At 38.5% G+C, this 16486-nt stretch overlaps 1 protein-coding gene across 1 annotated transcript; it reads left to right on the plus strand.

The window, feature by feature from the left end:
- Positions 1–12487: 12487 nt before the first annotated feature.
- On the plus strand, positions 12488–13114 carry LOC137709010 (uncharacterized). The gene is made up of 2 exons (XM_068448156.1): positions 12488–12733; positions 12839–13114. The coding sequence occupies exons 1-2, from the start codon at positions 12488–12490 to the stop codon at positions 13112–13114; spliced, it is 522 nt and encodes a 173-aa protein (XP_068304257.1).
- Positions 13115–16486: the final 3372 nt, after the last annotated feature.

Genomic DNA, 16486 nt, shown 5'->3' on the forward strand with positions numbered 1-16486 from the left:
AATATTTATTTTTCATTACTTTGTTTTTGTTTTTTCTCTTGTTTTATTGCATGCTTACTTTCTTATTTGCTAATGAGTTCTTAATTTTTATATGTTCTAGAAAAAAGGAATGGTGGCACATCTAGCAATAGCATTGCGGATTCATAAACTATTCAATCCTAACTTATCACCTTTTACTAGTGATGGTATGTATGTAACTTTAATTTTTTTAGCACCTTCCTTATCACCTTTTCTCCTTAATTTTTAACTTTTATATTTTCCCTTTTGTTAGTATTGAATCTATTGATAGTAAGTGGAATTTATAATTTACTCTTTCAATCAGTGGCAGTCAAAATGCATAAGATTTTGTTTAAATTTGTGTGTGGCAGCAAGTTGAAATTTGTCAGCATATTCTGTTTAAATATGTGGCAGCAAGTTGAAATTTGGAGCATAATGGCAGTCAAAATGTGTTTAAATGCTTTAAAATTTGGGATTGAGTAAGTATAACATCTGTGGGTATGACTAGAAAGGAACACTACAAATGCATAAGATGTGTAGGAAAGGTGGGTTATGACTCTAATTTTTGGATTTATTTGGAGCTTGTAAGAATGTACACCTTTTATATTGAAGTTTCGGCAAGAATGAGATGAGCATGAGATGGTTTTTATTTTTCTTGATGCTTCTTCAAACTTGGGAAGCCCATGCTTCCTCTCTGAAATAAGTTGTTTGATTTTGCTTGCTCTCTGGAATAAGTTGTGTGATTCGATTATATGTTGTTTGATTAATTGATTGTGTACAGGAGCTGCTGCTTCCTGCTTGCTCTCTGAAGTCTGAAGTCTGAAAACCTGCTATTTGCTTCATCATTTTTTTGTTTGTTGACTGCGACTGATTGATCAGTGCATATGTATTTTAGTTGTCTCTTTTTGTTGACTTGGTGTCACTACATTTGCATTAAAAAAGATGTGTTGTATGCAACTTTATGTAATCAGTTTTAGAAGATGTATTTGAATGCATAATGATTTGGTGTTCAAATAATTTATTATTAGGAACCGTAAACCAGCAAGAACTGGATCGGAACCGGTGTAGATCGAACCGTAATGTTCTAGTAATAAATTTAAGTGGAACCGCACCGAATCGAACCGTTAATATATTTCAGTTCCGGTTTCAGTTTAGGGGTGGAACCGCACCAAACCGCACCGTGCCCACCCCTAGTTACAAACATGGATGGACGTTTGATATACTCTTTGGTTTATGCTTGCTTGTAGTTATAGTTTACGAATTCACATGTAATCACAAAGGAAAATTAGTTTTTGGGACATGCTTGAAGGAATGAACTCAAACTAACGCTACATCCCTGTGAGACTTGAGCCTAAACGTTTATTTGGAGAGTAATAATCTGTGCATCATTGTTTTCTAAAGTCGTTGCATGATCTCATTATTCATTGCTTGGTTACTACTTAGAAGGCGTTTCATCACTTAGTTCCAAATGCTAGAACTCATGCCCATTTCATTCAAAGCATGTTATTGAGTTGCATAACACGTATTCAAGATGAAGTTGTGTAGTGACCACCATCAAAGCCAAATAGCCATGTGCCCTTCACTCAGTTTGTGTTTAAGTTTAACCCCATTGAGCCGTGTTAGCCCATGTTCTTTGTTAACCCATATTATCCTCACCTAGCCTAGATTAGGACCACCCATACCCTTGTTCTTGAAGCATAGTAAGCATGACTGAAAATGAATTCCTCTTGAGTAATGTGTTGCAGAAAATAAGTGTGGGGGAAGGATTATTGATGTGAGATGATGTGCCATAGGCACGGCTAGAAAAAAAAAGTTGTGAAAAAAAAAAAAAAAAGAAAAAAGAAAAAAAAAAGTGAAAAAGAGTTGAAAAGAGGTGAAAAGAGTTCCAAAGTATTGTTTGTTGAAGTAAGGGTCCAAAACAATGAATTAGGCCCTAAGAGTTGCTTGAATCTTCCCTATATGTCTAAAAGTTGAATTCTGCATTCTAAGTGAATTCTAAGTCTTAATTTCATTACTTTGCTTGCTATTGCTTAAAGAACTTTTGTTTATCCCTATCTTTCCTTGTTAGCCAATACCCCAAGCCCCGTTACAACCCTTGACTTCTATCTTGAGTGTTTTTCATTTCAATTTGTGGAGTTTGAATTTGGTATGAGCATATGGTGTCACTGGTTCTCGCATCTAAGTAGTAGCATTCCGTTCATGAGATCATATCTAAACATGTTTAATTACTCCAGAAATTGCTTTCTTTGTTATAACGTATGTGAGTACTAGTCTTTCATGTTTACATCAATCTTCTCACATATAACTATTGTAGGGTGTGTAGTCAGAAAATCTGAGTGAAAATTGAGTGCATAACTAGTGAGGAATTGAGGGAATTCTCTAAGGCATGTTACTACATTCAAAATGTGTTTTAATTGATTAAATGCGAACTAGTGAATGGTGACTATGATTAAGCATGTGCTCGAGGGGAAGGAAGACTAAAAGCTATGTGAGTAATGATCTTTGACATGTCATGTTTCATTGGAAATCCCTGAGGCAAACGTTGGAAGGTTTAGGTTATGTTTTGATTGTTTTGTTTCGTCTTGTTTTCTTTAGTTGTTTTGTTTTGCTCGAGGACGAGCAAAAGCTAAGTGTGGGGGAATTTGATAGGAGCATATTCATGCGACTTAATTAGCTTGTTCTCGTGCATTTATGTTGTGTTTCCTTAGTTATTTTAGTGTTTAAAGTCACTTTTGTGTATTTTCAAATTATAAGGCCAAAGTGTGCAAGAAGATGCAAATTGGAGTCTTTTGGAGCAAAAGAGGAATGAATGAGTTGAAGACTTGAAGAAACGATGAATTCCTACTCCAACAAGGATTCCTACTTGAAGTAGGAAAGTTAACCCTAGGTTTCTCGTTTTGGTAACCTTTCCTAATCTTAAGCGTCCGTATTTTCTAGCCACTTTGAAGGCCTTGTAGGCACTTTAGGACACAAAACAAAGGCCCTAGCCCCCTTAAACCCCTTTGCCGTGGGTTTCCCTTTATCACATTCCCTTGCCGTGCAAGGGGGGGGGTAATTTTGTCCTAGGTTATGCAATTAAACACATGCACCTCTCCTAAACTAAACCCTAGCCGCACCTTGCAGCCACTTCCCTTTTAATTTCTGATTTAATTTCCTAATTCTAGTAGCCTTTAACTTAATTTTAGTTAATAAAAATAAGCTAGGGTTTTATTTTCTGAAACCCTATATATTCCACCACTTAGCCGCACCCTAGGTTAACTTTTATTTCATTCTTTTCATCCTTCAGCCATAAACACTCTCTGCCGCAGCCACTCTTCCATCTTCTCCCTTCAATCCGTAGCTTTTCCATCCATTACAGCCATCACCCTTCTCTGCTGCAGCAATTCCCACCATTCCAGCCACCATTCAACCCTTCATACACCTTCCACAACCCCTTGCCGCAACCCTTCACCACCCTAAATCTATTCCCAACCCAAAATAACATCCAAATCACCCTAAAAACATCTCTGCCGCAGCAAGGACAAGAAGAAAGAGGAGCTTGAAACGTGCAGAAATTCAAAGTGGATTCGTTGGGCGTTCTAGGTGTAATCAATCTTTTGTTCTCTATGTCTAATTTCAATTTTGTTTCTCTTTCTGTGAACATGAGAGGCTAAACCCCTAGTTAGCTAGGGGGTGATTCGAAACCATGTTTATGCTTGCAATATAAATTGATTACCTTCGGTTGGAATTTCATGAGTTGTGGATTCAATTTGTTTAACTGCTTGATTGATAACTTATTTGTGTATGTTTATTGAGAGTGCACGCTTAGTTTTCATGCATGAATATGATGCTAGAATATAAGTGAGTTTCACCTAATAGTTACAATCTTATATTCACAAGTAGTGGAGGTCGCTTATAAACGATCGCGTTAAATGAATTCTTGGCACTAGTTTCATGCTCATCATAGTAAAAAAAATGCCTCGTCAACACTTATAGTTTTCATATTGCTTAATGATCTTTGATTGTATCTTTATTGTGCTTTTCACGTAAAGGACTTTTGGAGAATGTTTTGAATTGTGTATGCGCTATCCCATCCAATTCATTAACTTAAGGAGAACTTGAAGGTTAATTTAAGCGAACCTAATTAACCCGGGGTGTTGAGTTTCATGATTCATCGAAAGGCCAACTAAAAGTCATCTTGTATGCAAGTGTGACATGTGTGGAGAAGAACCTTCTAGCTAGCATTCCATCCATATTTTCATCAAATTCGTATTTACATTCTGTTTTTAATTACAATCTGTGCTCTTTGTTTTAATTTCGTCAAAAACTAAATCCCCCTTTACTTTAGTGTTCAATTTAGTTAGAAAGTGTCTTAGTTTGTGTTTCTAAGTGTTTTGATTCAAGTTATAACCCAAATTCGTCCAAATTAGGTTAGGTGTTCAAAACTGCCCAGATTGTGTTTTTAAGGCAGTTTTGAGTGTTTTGGTGCTGTTTTGAGTCTTTTGGTTTGTTTTAGTGTTTTATTGTTTAGTTTTGCATTCTTTGAGTCTAGTTTAGTGTTTTAACCTTTGTTTTACATTTTTGAGTCAGTTTTCAAGTGATTTAGCAATCCCTCCTAATCCCCGGTCTAGAACGATCCCTACTTATTCATATACTACAATTGTCAAAAGAGGGTTTTAATTTGTGTGCTTATATATTTTCGCATCAATGCACAACTAGGAAAAGAATTTCAAACAAAGAAGTTGTGAAAGTAAGTGAAAATGTATCCGCGGTTTTGCAACGAAAGTTACCTCCAAAATGTAAGGATCCAGGGAGCTTTACTATCCCATGCATAATTGGAAACACTAGATTTGAACAATGCATGTTAGATTTAGGTGCTTCTATTAATGTCATGCCATATTCCATTTATGCATCTATGAACCTTGGTGAGTTAAAACAAGATGGCGTTATAATTCAATTGGCCGATCGTTCTAATGTTTATCCCAAGGGAGTCCTTGAGGATGTTTTAGTGCAGGTCAATCATCTCATCTTTCCTGCAGATTTTTATGTCTTAGAAATGGAGGATTCGAGCCATGCTCCATCATTGCCAATCTTGCTAGGCCGTCCGTTCATGAAAACAGCCCAAACAAAGATTGATGTGGCCAAGGGAGCACTAACAATGGAGTTTGGTGGTGATATAATTAAATTCAATGTTTATGACTCTATTAAGAATCCTAACGATAGTCATTCTTGTTTTGTCATAGATGTGCATAAGGACATAGGGCCGAAAGGATCCACACTTATCACGAAGGATGTATCAAGAACCACCATCGGAGAAGAACTTGGAGTGATTGCCCTACAACCACCCAATATGGCCGAAAGTAGCCATGGTGACATTGTTGATAAGGCTGCCGATTTTGAGCCTTCACCACAATATGTTTGTAAGTCTTCAATCCAAATTTCAATTCCCATTTCAATTAATAGGTTGTTACCTTCTTTGGTGCAGGTGCCCAACCGATTTAAAAGTGGTGGGAGCATTTACATGGACTTTCGAAACCAAAACACCACCATCAGGGAGGATCACTACCCCCTCCCATTCATTGAGCCATATTATGAAAGTGTTGAAGGGCATGTTGTGGAGGAGATCCCATTGCATGTCGTGGCCTCCAATGGGGAATGAGCACACCATCCTTCGGCTGCACGACGTTAAAGCAAGCGCTTCGTGGGAGGCAACCCATGCAATCACCAAGGAGAGGATGGCATTTACACTCCATAACCAGATTTGCGTCCCTAACCTCTTCTCTTTGTTATTTACATTCTGCCATGCTTAGTGTGTTTAGTTGCTGTTTGTGTGTTTACTTTTGTTTGGTGTGATTTTAGGCTTGAAACATTGAGGACAATGTTTGATTTAAGTGTGGGGGGGGGGGGTAACTAAGTATATTTGATGCAAATTCTTGGGATTTTATCACCCATAACTTCAAGTGTTGTTCCTTGCTGTTTTAAAGTGTTTTTTTAATGAATTTGAGTCGTTTTTGTGTGTTTGTGTCTTAGGGTACCTTCCAACACAATGATGAGGATTTGGTTTTTAATTGCATGACTGTTAAAAAGATTTATAAACATGGAGAAAAGTTTGATTTACTCTTGGTATATGCTTGGTTATGGTTATAATGTATGACTTCACATGCAATCATAAAAGAAAAATTAGTTTTTGTAACATGCTTGAAGGAAGGAACTCAAACAAACGCTACAACCTTGTGAGACTTGAGCCTAAACGTTATTTGTAGAGTTAAAATCTGTGCATTATTGTTTTCTAAAGTCGTTGCATGATCTCATTATTCTTTGTTTGGTTACTACTTAGAAGGCGTTTCATCATATAGTTCCAAATGCTAGAACTCATGCCCATTTCATTCGAAGCATGTTATTGATTTGCATAACACATATTCAAGAAGAAGTTGTGTAGTGACCACCACCAAAGCCAAATTGTCGTGTATCCTACTTCATTATATGTTTAAGTTAACCCCATTGAGCCTTGTTAAGCTTACATTCTTTGTTAACCCACATTATCCTCACCTAGCCTAGATTAGGACCATCCATACCCTTATTCTTGAAGCATAGCAAAGCATGATTTGAATTGAACTCCTTTTGATTAATGTATGGCAGAAAACAAGTGTGGGGGAAGTATTTCTCATGTGAGTTAGTGTGCCATAGGCACGGGTGAAAAGATTAAAAAAAAAAAAAAAAAAAAAAAAAAAAAAAAAAAGAAAAAGTTGTGAAAAGAAAGAAAAAAGAGTATAAAATAAATGAAAATAAGTTCACATGTTATGGTAGTTGAAGAAAGGGTCCAAAATGTTGAATATGGCCCTGAGTGTTGCTTAGATCTTCCCTTTGTGTTAAAAGTTGATTTCTGTGTTTTAAAGTGAATTCTAAGTCTCAATTTCATTACTTTGCTTGCAATGCTTTAAGAATGTTTGTTATCCCTATCCTTCCATTGTTAACCAATACCCCAAGCCCCATTACAACCCTTGACTTCAATCTTGAGTGTTATGTGTTTCAATTTGTGGAGTTTGAATTTGGTATGAGCATATGGTGTCACTGGTTCTCGCGTCTAAGTAGTAGCGTTCCATTCATGAGATCATATCTAAACATGCTTATTAACTCCATAAATTGCTTTCTTTGTGATACATATATGTGAGTGTTCGTTTTCATGTTTACATAAATCTTCTCACATATAACTAGATTAGGGTGTGTAGTTAGAAAATCTGAGTGAAAATTGAGTGCATATCTTGTAAGGAATTGAGCAAATTCTCTAAGGCATGTTACTACATTCAAAACTTGGTTTTAAATGCTTAATTGTGAACTAGTATGTGGTGACTATGATTAAGAATGTACTTAAGTGTGAAGATGACTAAAATCTGTGGAGAGAATGAATTTTAACATGTCATGTGCACTGGAAATCCCTGAGGCAACGTTGGAAGGTTTAGATTGTCTTTTGTTTGTTTTGTTTTGTTTCGTTTTGTTTAGTTTGTTTGTTTTGCTCGAGGACTAGCAAAAGCTAAGTGTGGGGGAATTTGATAGGAGCGTATTTATGCGACTTAATTGGCTTGTTCTCGTGCATTTACGTTGTGTTTCCTTAGTTATTTTAGTCCTTTATGCTTCTTTTGTGTGTTTTCAGGTTCATATGATGGAGTTGGTGAAAAGATGCATTTTGGTGCCTTTTGGAGCAAAATTGGGCTTGGAATGATCATCACATGCTTGGAGCACAAGGATTAGACATAATTGAAGACTTGAAGTCGACAAGGATTCCTATCACGAGAAGGTTTCCAAATTGAAGGAGGTTTCCCACTCACATGAGGATTCCTAGTTGGATGAGGATTCCTAATCACACAAGGATTCCTACTCGAAGTAGGAAAGTTAAGCCCAGGGTTTCCTATCTTTGTTTGACATTTCCTAAATTCTAATTGTCCTTATGTTCCAAACACTTTGAAGACTTCATATGCATTCTAGGACACAAAACAAAGGTCTCTTGCATTTTTCCTTCCCTTACCGTGCACCATGTCAACTTCCCCTTTCTCATCATCCCTTGCCGTGCAAGGGAACCTTGTTTCCTTTAGTTTTAGGACATTTAAACCTTTCCTATATCACATCCGCACCTCCCTTGACCTTTCATCTTCCTTGCCGTGCAAGGGAGATGGTTCTTTCCTATTTCCTTGCATTAAAACACATTCATTTTGTGTTTTATGTCATTGCCGCAACTTTTAGTTAGTTTCCTTTAAATTTCTGATTTGATTTCCTATTTCTAGAAGCTTTTGACTTAATTTCTGTTTACCTAAATAACCTAGGGTTTTAACTCCTGAAATCCTATAAATAAGCATCCTTGTTGCAGCCACAAGGGGGATTCATTCACCATTCATGCCAGAAAATCATCCCATCCCTCTAACACATCAATACTTCACCATTCTCCATAATTTCTGCCCAAAACCAACCCTTACCATCCCCTACATCCATCCCAAACCTAAATCCATCATTCTACATCATCCATAACCCCCTAAACTCACCAGAACCTCTTGTGCCGTAGCAAAGGAGAGGAAGAAGATTGCTTGAAGATTCTAGCTATTTAACATTGGATCGTTGGAGTATTTAGGTGTTCTCTTTCTTATATTTACAATGTATAAATCTATTTTCCTTTGTTTTGTGAACATGAGGAACTAAGCCTTTTGGCTAGGGGGCTATTCAATACCATGATTATGCTTGCAAGATGAATTGATTACATCCAATTGTTATTTCATAAGTTGTGAATTCAATTTGCTTAACTGTTTGATTGATAACTCATTCTTGTGTGTTGATTAAGGTGGCCACTTAGTTTTTCATGCAAGAATTTGAAGCTAAAATATAAGGGAATTTCACCTAATAGTTATAACCTTATATTTGCTAGTAGTGGAGGTCGTTTATCGACGATCGCGTTAAGTGAATTCTTGGCAAAAGTTTCATGCTTTTCATAGTAACAATTGCTTCGTCAATACTTATAGTTTTCATGAAACTTAATGATCTTTGATTGTACCTTTATTGTGCTTTTCACGTAAGGGACTTTTAGAGAATGTTTTGAGTTGTTGTATGCGCATTCCCATCCAATTCAATAACTTAAGGAAAACTTGAAAGTTAAAAAAGTGTTGTTCACAGTTAACTTGGGGTATTGGGTTTCATGATTTATTGAAAGAAGCAATTGGAAAACAATTTGAATGCAAGTGTGTCATGTGTGGAGAAGAACCCTCTAGTTAGCCCATCATTCATCAATTCACCTAATTTAGTCTAAAGAATCTGTTTTCTTTGTCCTTGTCTTAATTTACTTAATTTTCGTCAAAACCAATTCCCCCATTAATTTAAAGTGTTAGATTAGTTAGAAATCAATTTAGTTGATGTTTTTAAGTGTTTTGAGTCAAGTGATAACTTAATTTCGTCCAGATTTGAGTATAGTGTTCAAAACTGCCCATAAAGTGTTTTTAAGGCAGTTTTGAGTGTTTGTTTGCTGTTTTAAGTCTTTTGGTTTGTTTTGGTGTTTTATAGTTTAGTTTTGCATTCTTTGAGTCTAGTTTAGTGTTTAAACTTTGTTTTTACGATTTTGAGTCAGTTTAGAGTGTTTAGCAATCCCTCCTAATCCCCGGTTTAAGAACGATCCCTACTTACATATCTACTACAATTGTCAACAAGAGGGTTTAATTTGTGTGTTAAGTAATTTTCGCATCAGATGCTCAGAACAATCCGGATTTGATGATGGGTACGTTAAATATCCTTGTTTATTTTGCTAGAGTATTAATTGATTGTGGTGCTACACATTCTGTGATTTCTCATACATTTGCTCAAGTGACGCAACCTCGCCCCACACCTCTAGGGTATGATTTAGAGTTCGCTATGCCTAGAGGGGAGAGATGTATAGTAGATCATGTGTACCCAGGATGTCCAGTGATAATTGAGGATGTGGTTATGCCAGCTGATCTTATCCCGTTAGACATTGTTGATTTTGATGTGATTCTGGGCACAGATTGGTTACATTTCAATCGTGGCAATATTGATTGTTACGGGAAAATAGTTACGTTTCATCGTCCTGGACTACCTGTGGTTACTTTTGTGGGCGAGCAGTAAGACATGGCGTTATTTCAACTTTGTGAGCAAAAAGGTTGTTATCGAAAGGTTGCCAGGGGTACTTAGCTCATGTGGTGTTGGATGAGGCTGCTCCTAGTAGAGTGGAGGATGTGAGAGTAGTCAGACACTTTCCCGATGTTTTCCCCGAGGATTTACCTGGTTTACCACCAGACCGAGACATGGAGTTTACTATTGAGTTGCTTCCAGGTACTAATCCTATTTCTTTGACTCCTTATCATATGGCTCCCGCTGAGTTAAGGGAATTGAAAGTTCAGTTGCAGGAATTAGTGGATAAGGGTTTCATTCAGCCTAGTACTTCACCTTGGGGAGCTCCAGTATTGTTTGTGAGGAAGAAAGACGGAACCTTGAGGCTATGTATTGATTACAGGCAATTGAATCGGGTGACGATTAAAAACCGTTATCCGTTGCCACGTATCGATGATTTATTTGATCAGCTTCGAGGTGCTTGTGTATTTTCCAAGATTGACTTGAAGTCTGGATACTATCAGCTGAAGATTAGTAGGGATGACGTTCCTAAGACGGCATTCAGGACTCGTTATGGTCATTACGAGTTTCTGGTTATGCCATTTGGGTTGACGAATGCACCAGTTGCATTTATGGATTTGATGAATCGGGTGTTCCAGCCATATTTGGATAGGTTTGTTATTGTTTTCATTGACGAAATTCTGGTGTATTCTAAATCGAAAGCGGAGCATGTTCGACATCTTACTTTGGTGTTGAAAAGGTTGAGGGAACACCAATTGTATGCTAAGTTTAGCAAGTGCCAGTTTTGGTTAGACCAAATTGCGTTTTTGGGGCACATCATTTCAGCTCAGGGTATTTTTTGGTGGACCCTCAAAAGGTCGCAGCTGTGGAGAATTGGGAGCAACCGCGAACCGTCACAGAGGTGAGGAGTTTCCTTGGTTTGGCAGGGTATTATCGGCGGTTTGTTAGGGATTTCTCTGTGATTGCTTTACCACTGTCGAGGTTAACGAGGAAAGATGTTAAATTTGAGTGGGATGATAAGTGTGAGCAGAGTTTCCAGCAGTTGAAGTATTGTCCCACTCATGCACCTGTATTGGCACTCCCGGACGATGGTGGTGATTTCGAGGTTTATAGTGATGCTTCCTTGAATGGTCTGGGATGTGTGTTGATGCAGCATGGTAGGGTGATTGCTTATGCTTCACGACAGTTGAAACCTCATGAGTTGAATTACCCTACACATGATTTGGAGTTAGCAGATATCATTTTTGCGTTGAAGTTATGGAGACATTACCTCTACGGAGAAAAATGTAGGATCTTTACAGATCACAAGAGTCTTTAATATCTTTTTACGCAGAAAGATCTTAATCTTCGTCAGCGGAGGTGGTTGGAGTTGCTCAGTGATTATGACTGCACGATTGATTATCACCCTGGTCGTGCAAATGTTGTTGCTGATGCACTTAGCAGGAAGTCTCAGGGCCGCATTAATGCGTTGTATGCGAGTTGTATTTCTCTTTTGGCAGACTTACGTTCTACGAGAGTGAGGTTAGAAGCAGAAGATCGAGATGTGGCTTTACTTGCTAATTTTCAAGTTAGGCCGATTTTGGTCGATCGGGTACTTGAAGCTCAGGTAGCTGATAGGGAAACTCAGGAATTGGTCCAAGCTCGAGATCGAGGACGGAGGAGAGACCTCAGAGTTCGTGATTCGGACGGCATGTTGATGTAGGAGGGTAGGATGTTCGTGCCGAATAATTTGGAATTAAAGAAAGCAATTCTCGACGAAGCACATATTTCGGCTTTCGCCATGCATCCAGGAGCTACTAAAATGTATCATACCATTCGACCATTTTGTTATTGGCCGGGTATGAAGAGGGAGATAGTTGAGTATGTGAGTAAGTGTGCTGTTTGTCAGCAAGTTAAGGCAGAAAGGAAGAAACCGTTTGGGTTTTTGCAGCCGCTTCCCGTTCCAGAGTGGAAATGGGAAAATATTACTATGGATTTTGTGTACAAGCTTCCGCGTACACATAATGGTTTTGACGGCATTTGGGTGATCGTTGATCGGCTCACTAAGTCGGCATATTTTATTTCTGTGAGGGAGAAGTATTCTTTGGGCCGATTAGCGGAGTTGTTTATCTCGAAGATTGTGAAGTATCATGGTGTCCCTGTGAGTATTGTCTCAAATCGTGATCCACGATTTACATCTAAGTTTTGGGTAGCATTTCATGAAGCTTTGGGTACGAGACTACTTTATAGTACAGCGTATCATCCTCAGACGGACGGACAGTCAGAGAGAACTATTCAGACTTTAGAGGATATGTTGCGAGCTTCGATGCTACAGTTTGGTGATGCTTGGCACAAGCGATTGGATTTAATGGAATTTGCCTACAACAATTGCTTTCATTCGAGTATCGGTATGGCGTCATTTGAGGCATTGTATGGTAGATTTTGTCGCACACCATTGTGCTGGTCAGAGGTCGGAGAAAGAGTTTTAGTGGGTCCAGAGATTGTTGAGGAGACTACTCAAAATGTTCAGGTAATTAAGTTTAACCTGAAGGCAGCCCAGGACAGGCAGAAGAGTCTAGCAGATCGGCATGCTACAGACAGAGTGTATGAGGTTGGCGATTGGGTATTTCTGAAGCTTTCACCATGGAGAGGCGTGGTACGATTTGGAAAGAAAGGAAAATTGAGTCCCAGGTACATTGGACCATACATGGTCACAGAGCGAGTTGGTGAGGTAGCTTATAGGTTGGAGTTGCCTCCGGAGTTGGCTAGAGTACATAACGTTTTCCACGTGTCTATGCTTCGACATTATGTTGCTGATCCGTCTCACGTGATATCTCCTCAACCCTTGGAAATTAATCCAGATTTGACTTATGATGAGGAGCCAGTGACGATACTAAATTGGAAGGAAAAGGTTCTGAGGAATAAGACGGTGAATTTAGTGAAAATTTTGTGGAGAAATCATTCAGTGGAGGAAGCTACGTGGGAAATAGAAGATCGGATAAGGGATTTGTATCCTCGGTTGTTCTTTGATCACTAGGGGTTTGTTATTTGGTTGTTTTGAATTTCGGGACGAAATTCTTGTAAGGTGGGTAGGTTGTGATAGCTCGTCCCGGGAAATTTAAAAACGCACGCGTGAAAAGATGGTTTTGCCCCTAGTGCGTTTTCTTTACGTTTTGTGGTTGTTTTTGGGTTCCTTGTTGGCATGTTTTGGGCCACATACCATAACCTGCACCCACACCCTTTCTCTTGCCCTGTACCCCTCTATCCCGAGTTCCCATTCCTTCCCATTCCCCTTGAAACGTACGGACACACCCACACACCCATCAAACCTTCACAGATCGAAGAATCCAAGCACATATTCAGACTCGTGAGGTTTGTAGGAGTCCAACCATACCCATTTCAGGTAAGAATACCTTCGTTTTCACGTCGAACTCACGATGCCTGATTTTGGGTACTGTTCATGCTCACGTGATTTCTCACGTTTTAGGGAATTTCAAGCTTGTAGGAAGCTTGGTGAGGTCCCTAGGAGGCTCGGGATGGTTCGTTTGAAGGTTTTGGACGTCGGGATCACGACTTTCGAGGTTGGCCGGAGTTGGGGTGATTTTGCAGGTGAGATTTCGTGGATTTTAGCCCTTGAAAGTCATATGATTGTGCTCATCTCGTTGTAAGCTTCATTTTGGTACCGACTTTGTGAAATTTGGTTGAAAAACGAAGAAGATATCAAAGTTTGAAATTTTCCCGATTTTCCGGCGCCAATGACGGCGCCGGAGGCTCATCGGAGAAGACGACGGAATATTCCGTCAAGTCTGACAGAATATTCCTGACGCCGTTAACGGAATCCGTTAGGAATAACGGAATATTCCTAACGGCGTCAACTGACGCCGTCAGCGTGCCAGGCACATGCCTGCGCGTGGTCGGCGTGTGGGGCGCGTGCGACGGTGAAAAATTATTTTAAAAATATGGGGATGTTCCTGAGGTTGAGTAGATCACGTTGGTGTATTCATACACCCTATTTGAGCATTGTATGAGAAGTTATTTCTAAAGGTTAGTTATGTGCTTTAAAATTAACGTTTTTGTAGTTGTTTCGCATATAGGTGATACCTATCCCGAGGACGAGCGTGGTCACTCGAGGCAGGGGGTTACGACCCTTCCACATACCAGTGAGTGGGCTTTTGGTTTTCCGTATATACCTATATACTTATATTTTCCCAGAAATTGATTTGAATTGTTAATTGCCATATGCCATGCATTACATTACCGTTGTTTATGCATCGTTAGTTGCATTATTAGTCGTTTATATATATATATATGCATATTTGGTGCTGCGGACGTACAGGTAAGTGCCAGGTAAGTGTTATTAATGTTACATTCAGTAGTGATTTGAGATGCTTAGAAATCTCATAACCTACACCCCCGGTGTTAGTGCTCCCGCCCAGAGTTGGGCACAGTCCTTCACGTGATGTTTACCTCCCGCACCACACGCTCAGCTTGGATCCAAGTTAGGTGCACAGTCCTGTCGTACAGACCACTCTAGGTGGTTCCGACTCGTAGGTGACCCGCGATTACTCACCCAGCCTTCACGTGATCGTAGCACTTGAGCGTTTATATATATTACACCCAGGCCTGTCGTACAGACCACTTTAGGTGGTTCCGACTCGTGTGCAGGTCCAGTTAGTGAGAGTGAGATTTGAGCTCTAGATGCAGCCGTACAGGTCACGTTAGGTGACTCTGGCTGCCAGATTATATGTTATTGATATGATTTATACCTGAGCACTTGCATTCCATTTTGAGGTTTTGGCATGGCATATTCTTGAGCATGATTGGTATATATATATATATATATATATATATATATATATATATATATATATATATCTATTTTCTGGGAAGTATATAGGTTTTACGGCGAGGGGTTAGAACTTATTTGTTAAATGGTTTTCGAAAAGCTTTGTTTTTGCCCACTCACACTTTTGTTTTGCGCCCCTCCAGGTTCTAGTTGACTAGCACGTTTGGTGGTTTCCCAGAGGACTTTCCCGGCATTTCTGACAGACGATCACCAGCGTAGGGCCACCTTCGGGTGTACTGTTGTCGCGTCATTTTCATTTGGACTGCTTTAGGCTTATGCTCTGAACTTAGCGTCGCACTTGTTATTTCTTTATGTAAAAATCAATTTTTATTGATTCGTATTACTATTTCTATTATTATTTTATTGGCTTCCTGATGCGAGATTTACTTGACACTCAAATTAAACCCTCGTTTGACAATTGTAGTAGAATGGATAAGTGAGGGATCGTTCTAGACCGGGGATTAGGAGGGCTTGCTAAAACCTTCTAAATTGACTTAAAAACATAAAAACTAAATTAAAATACTCTTAACAAGACTACTATGACTCAGAATGGCTTTGAAAAAACTCAAATTGTCTAAAACAATCAAATTGACTCAAATAGAAGCTAGAACTTGATTTAGACGAATTTGCAAATGTTTATGACTCCAAAAGCTTAAAGATACAAAAATAAAACAAATACGAATGATTAAAACTTAACAAAATAGAGGGGGGGAATTGTGTTTGGACGATATTAAATTAAAAAGACAGAATATAATTAAAGGCAAAATGTAAATATGAATGTGATGAAAATATGGATGATGGAATAGCCAAGGGGTTCTTCTCCACACATGTTACACTTGCAAACAAAATTGATTCTCAGTTGGTCTTTCGATAAGTTGTGAAACTCAATGCTCCAAGTTAATTAGATCCGCTTAGATTAACTTTCAGATTTCCCTAAATTCGTTGGATTGAATGGAATACGCATTACAACCAAATTATTCTTAATCAAAGTCCCTAACTATGGAATACGCATGATAGAGACATTTAACCAAGATCATTAAGTTCAACGGAAATCATAAACATCGACGAGGCATTCGTTACTATGGAATACGCATGAAACTTATGCCAAGAATTCGTTTAACGCACTTATATTCTAGCGTCATATTTATGCATGAAAATTAAGCTTGCAATCTCAATGAACATACATAAATAAGTTATCAATCAAACAGTTAAACGAATTGAATCCACAACTTATGAAATTCCAACCAAACGTAATCAATTCAAATTGCAAATATAAACATAGTTTCGAATCACCCCCTAGCTAAAGGGGGGTTTAGTTCCTCATAACTTTGAAATCAAAGAAACACCTAAACATTCCAACAACTCAAACGTGAATTGTATGAACGTTTAGGCACTCTTCTCTTCCCTTCTCATACGTACAAAACAAAGAGAATTAAATTTAAACTTTGAAATCAAAGAAACACCTAAACATTCCAACAACTCAAACTTGAATTGTATGAACGTTTAAGCACTCTTTTCTTCCTCGTTGTTGTAGCACAAGGTCTAAGGTGAGCTTAAGGGCTT

The sequence above is a fragment of the Pyrus communis genome, chromosome 11, assembly GCF_963583255.1.
Source record: "Pyrus communis chromosome 11, drPyrComm1.1, whole genome shotgun sequence".
In the NCBI taxonomy this organism is placed as follows: Eukaryota; Viridiplantae; Streptophyta; class Magnoliopsida; order Rosales; family Rosaceae; genus Pyrus; species Pyrus communis.

Coding starts and splice junctions, on each gene's coding strand:
- LOC137709010 (XM_068448156.1), top strand. CDS start 12,488: ATGGCGTCATTTGAGGCATTGTATGGTAGATTTTGTCGCACACCATTG. Junction 12,734..12,838: donor TTTCACCATGGAGAGGCGTG/GTACGATTTGGA, acceptor TTGCCTCCGGAG/TTGGCTAGAGTACATAACGT.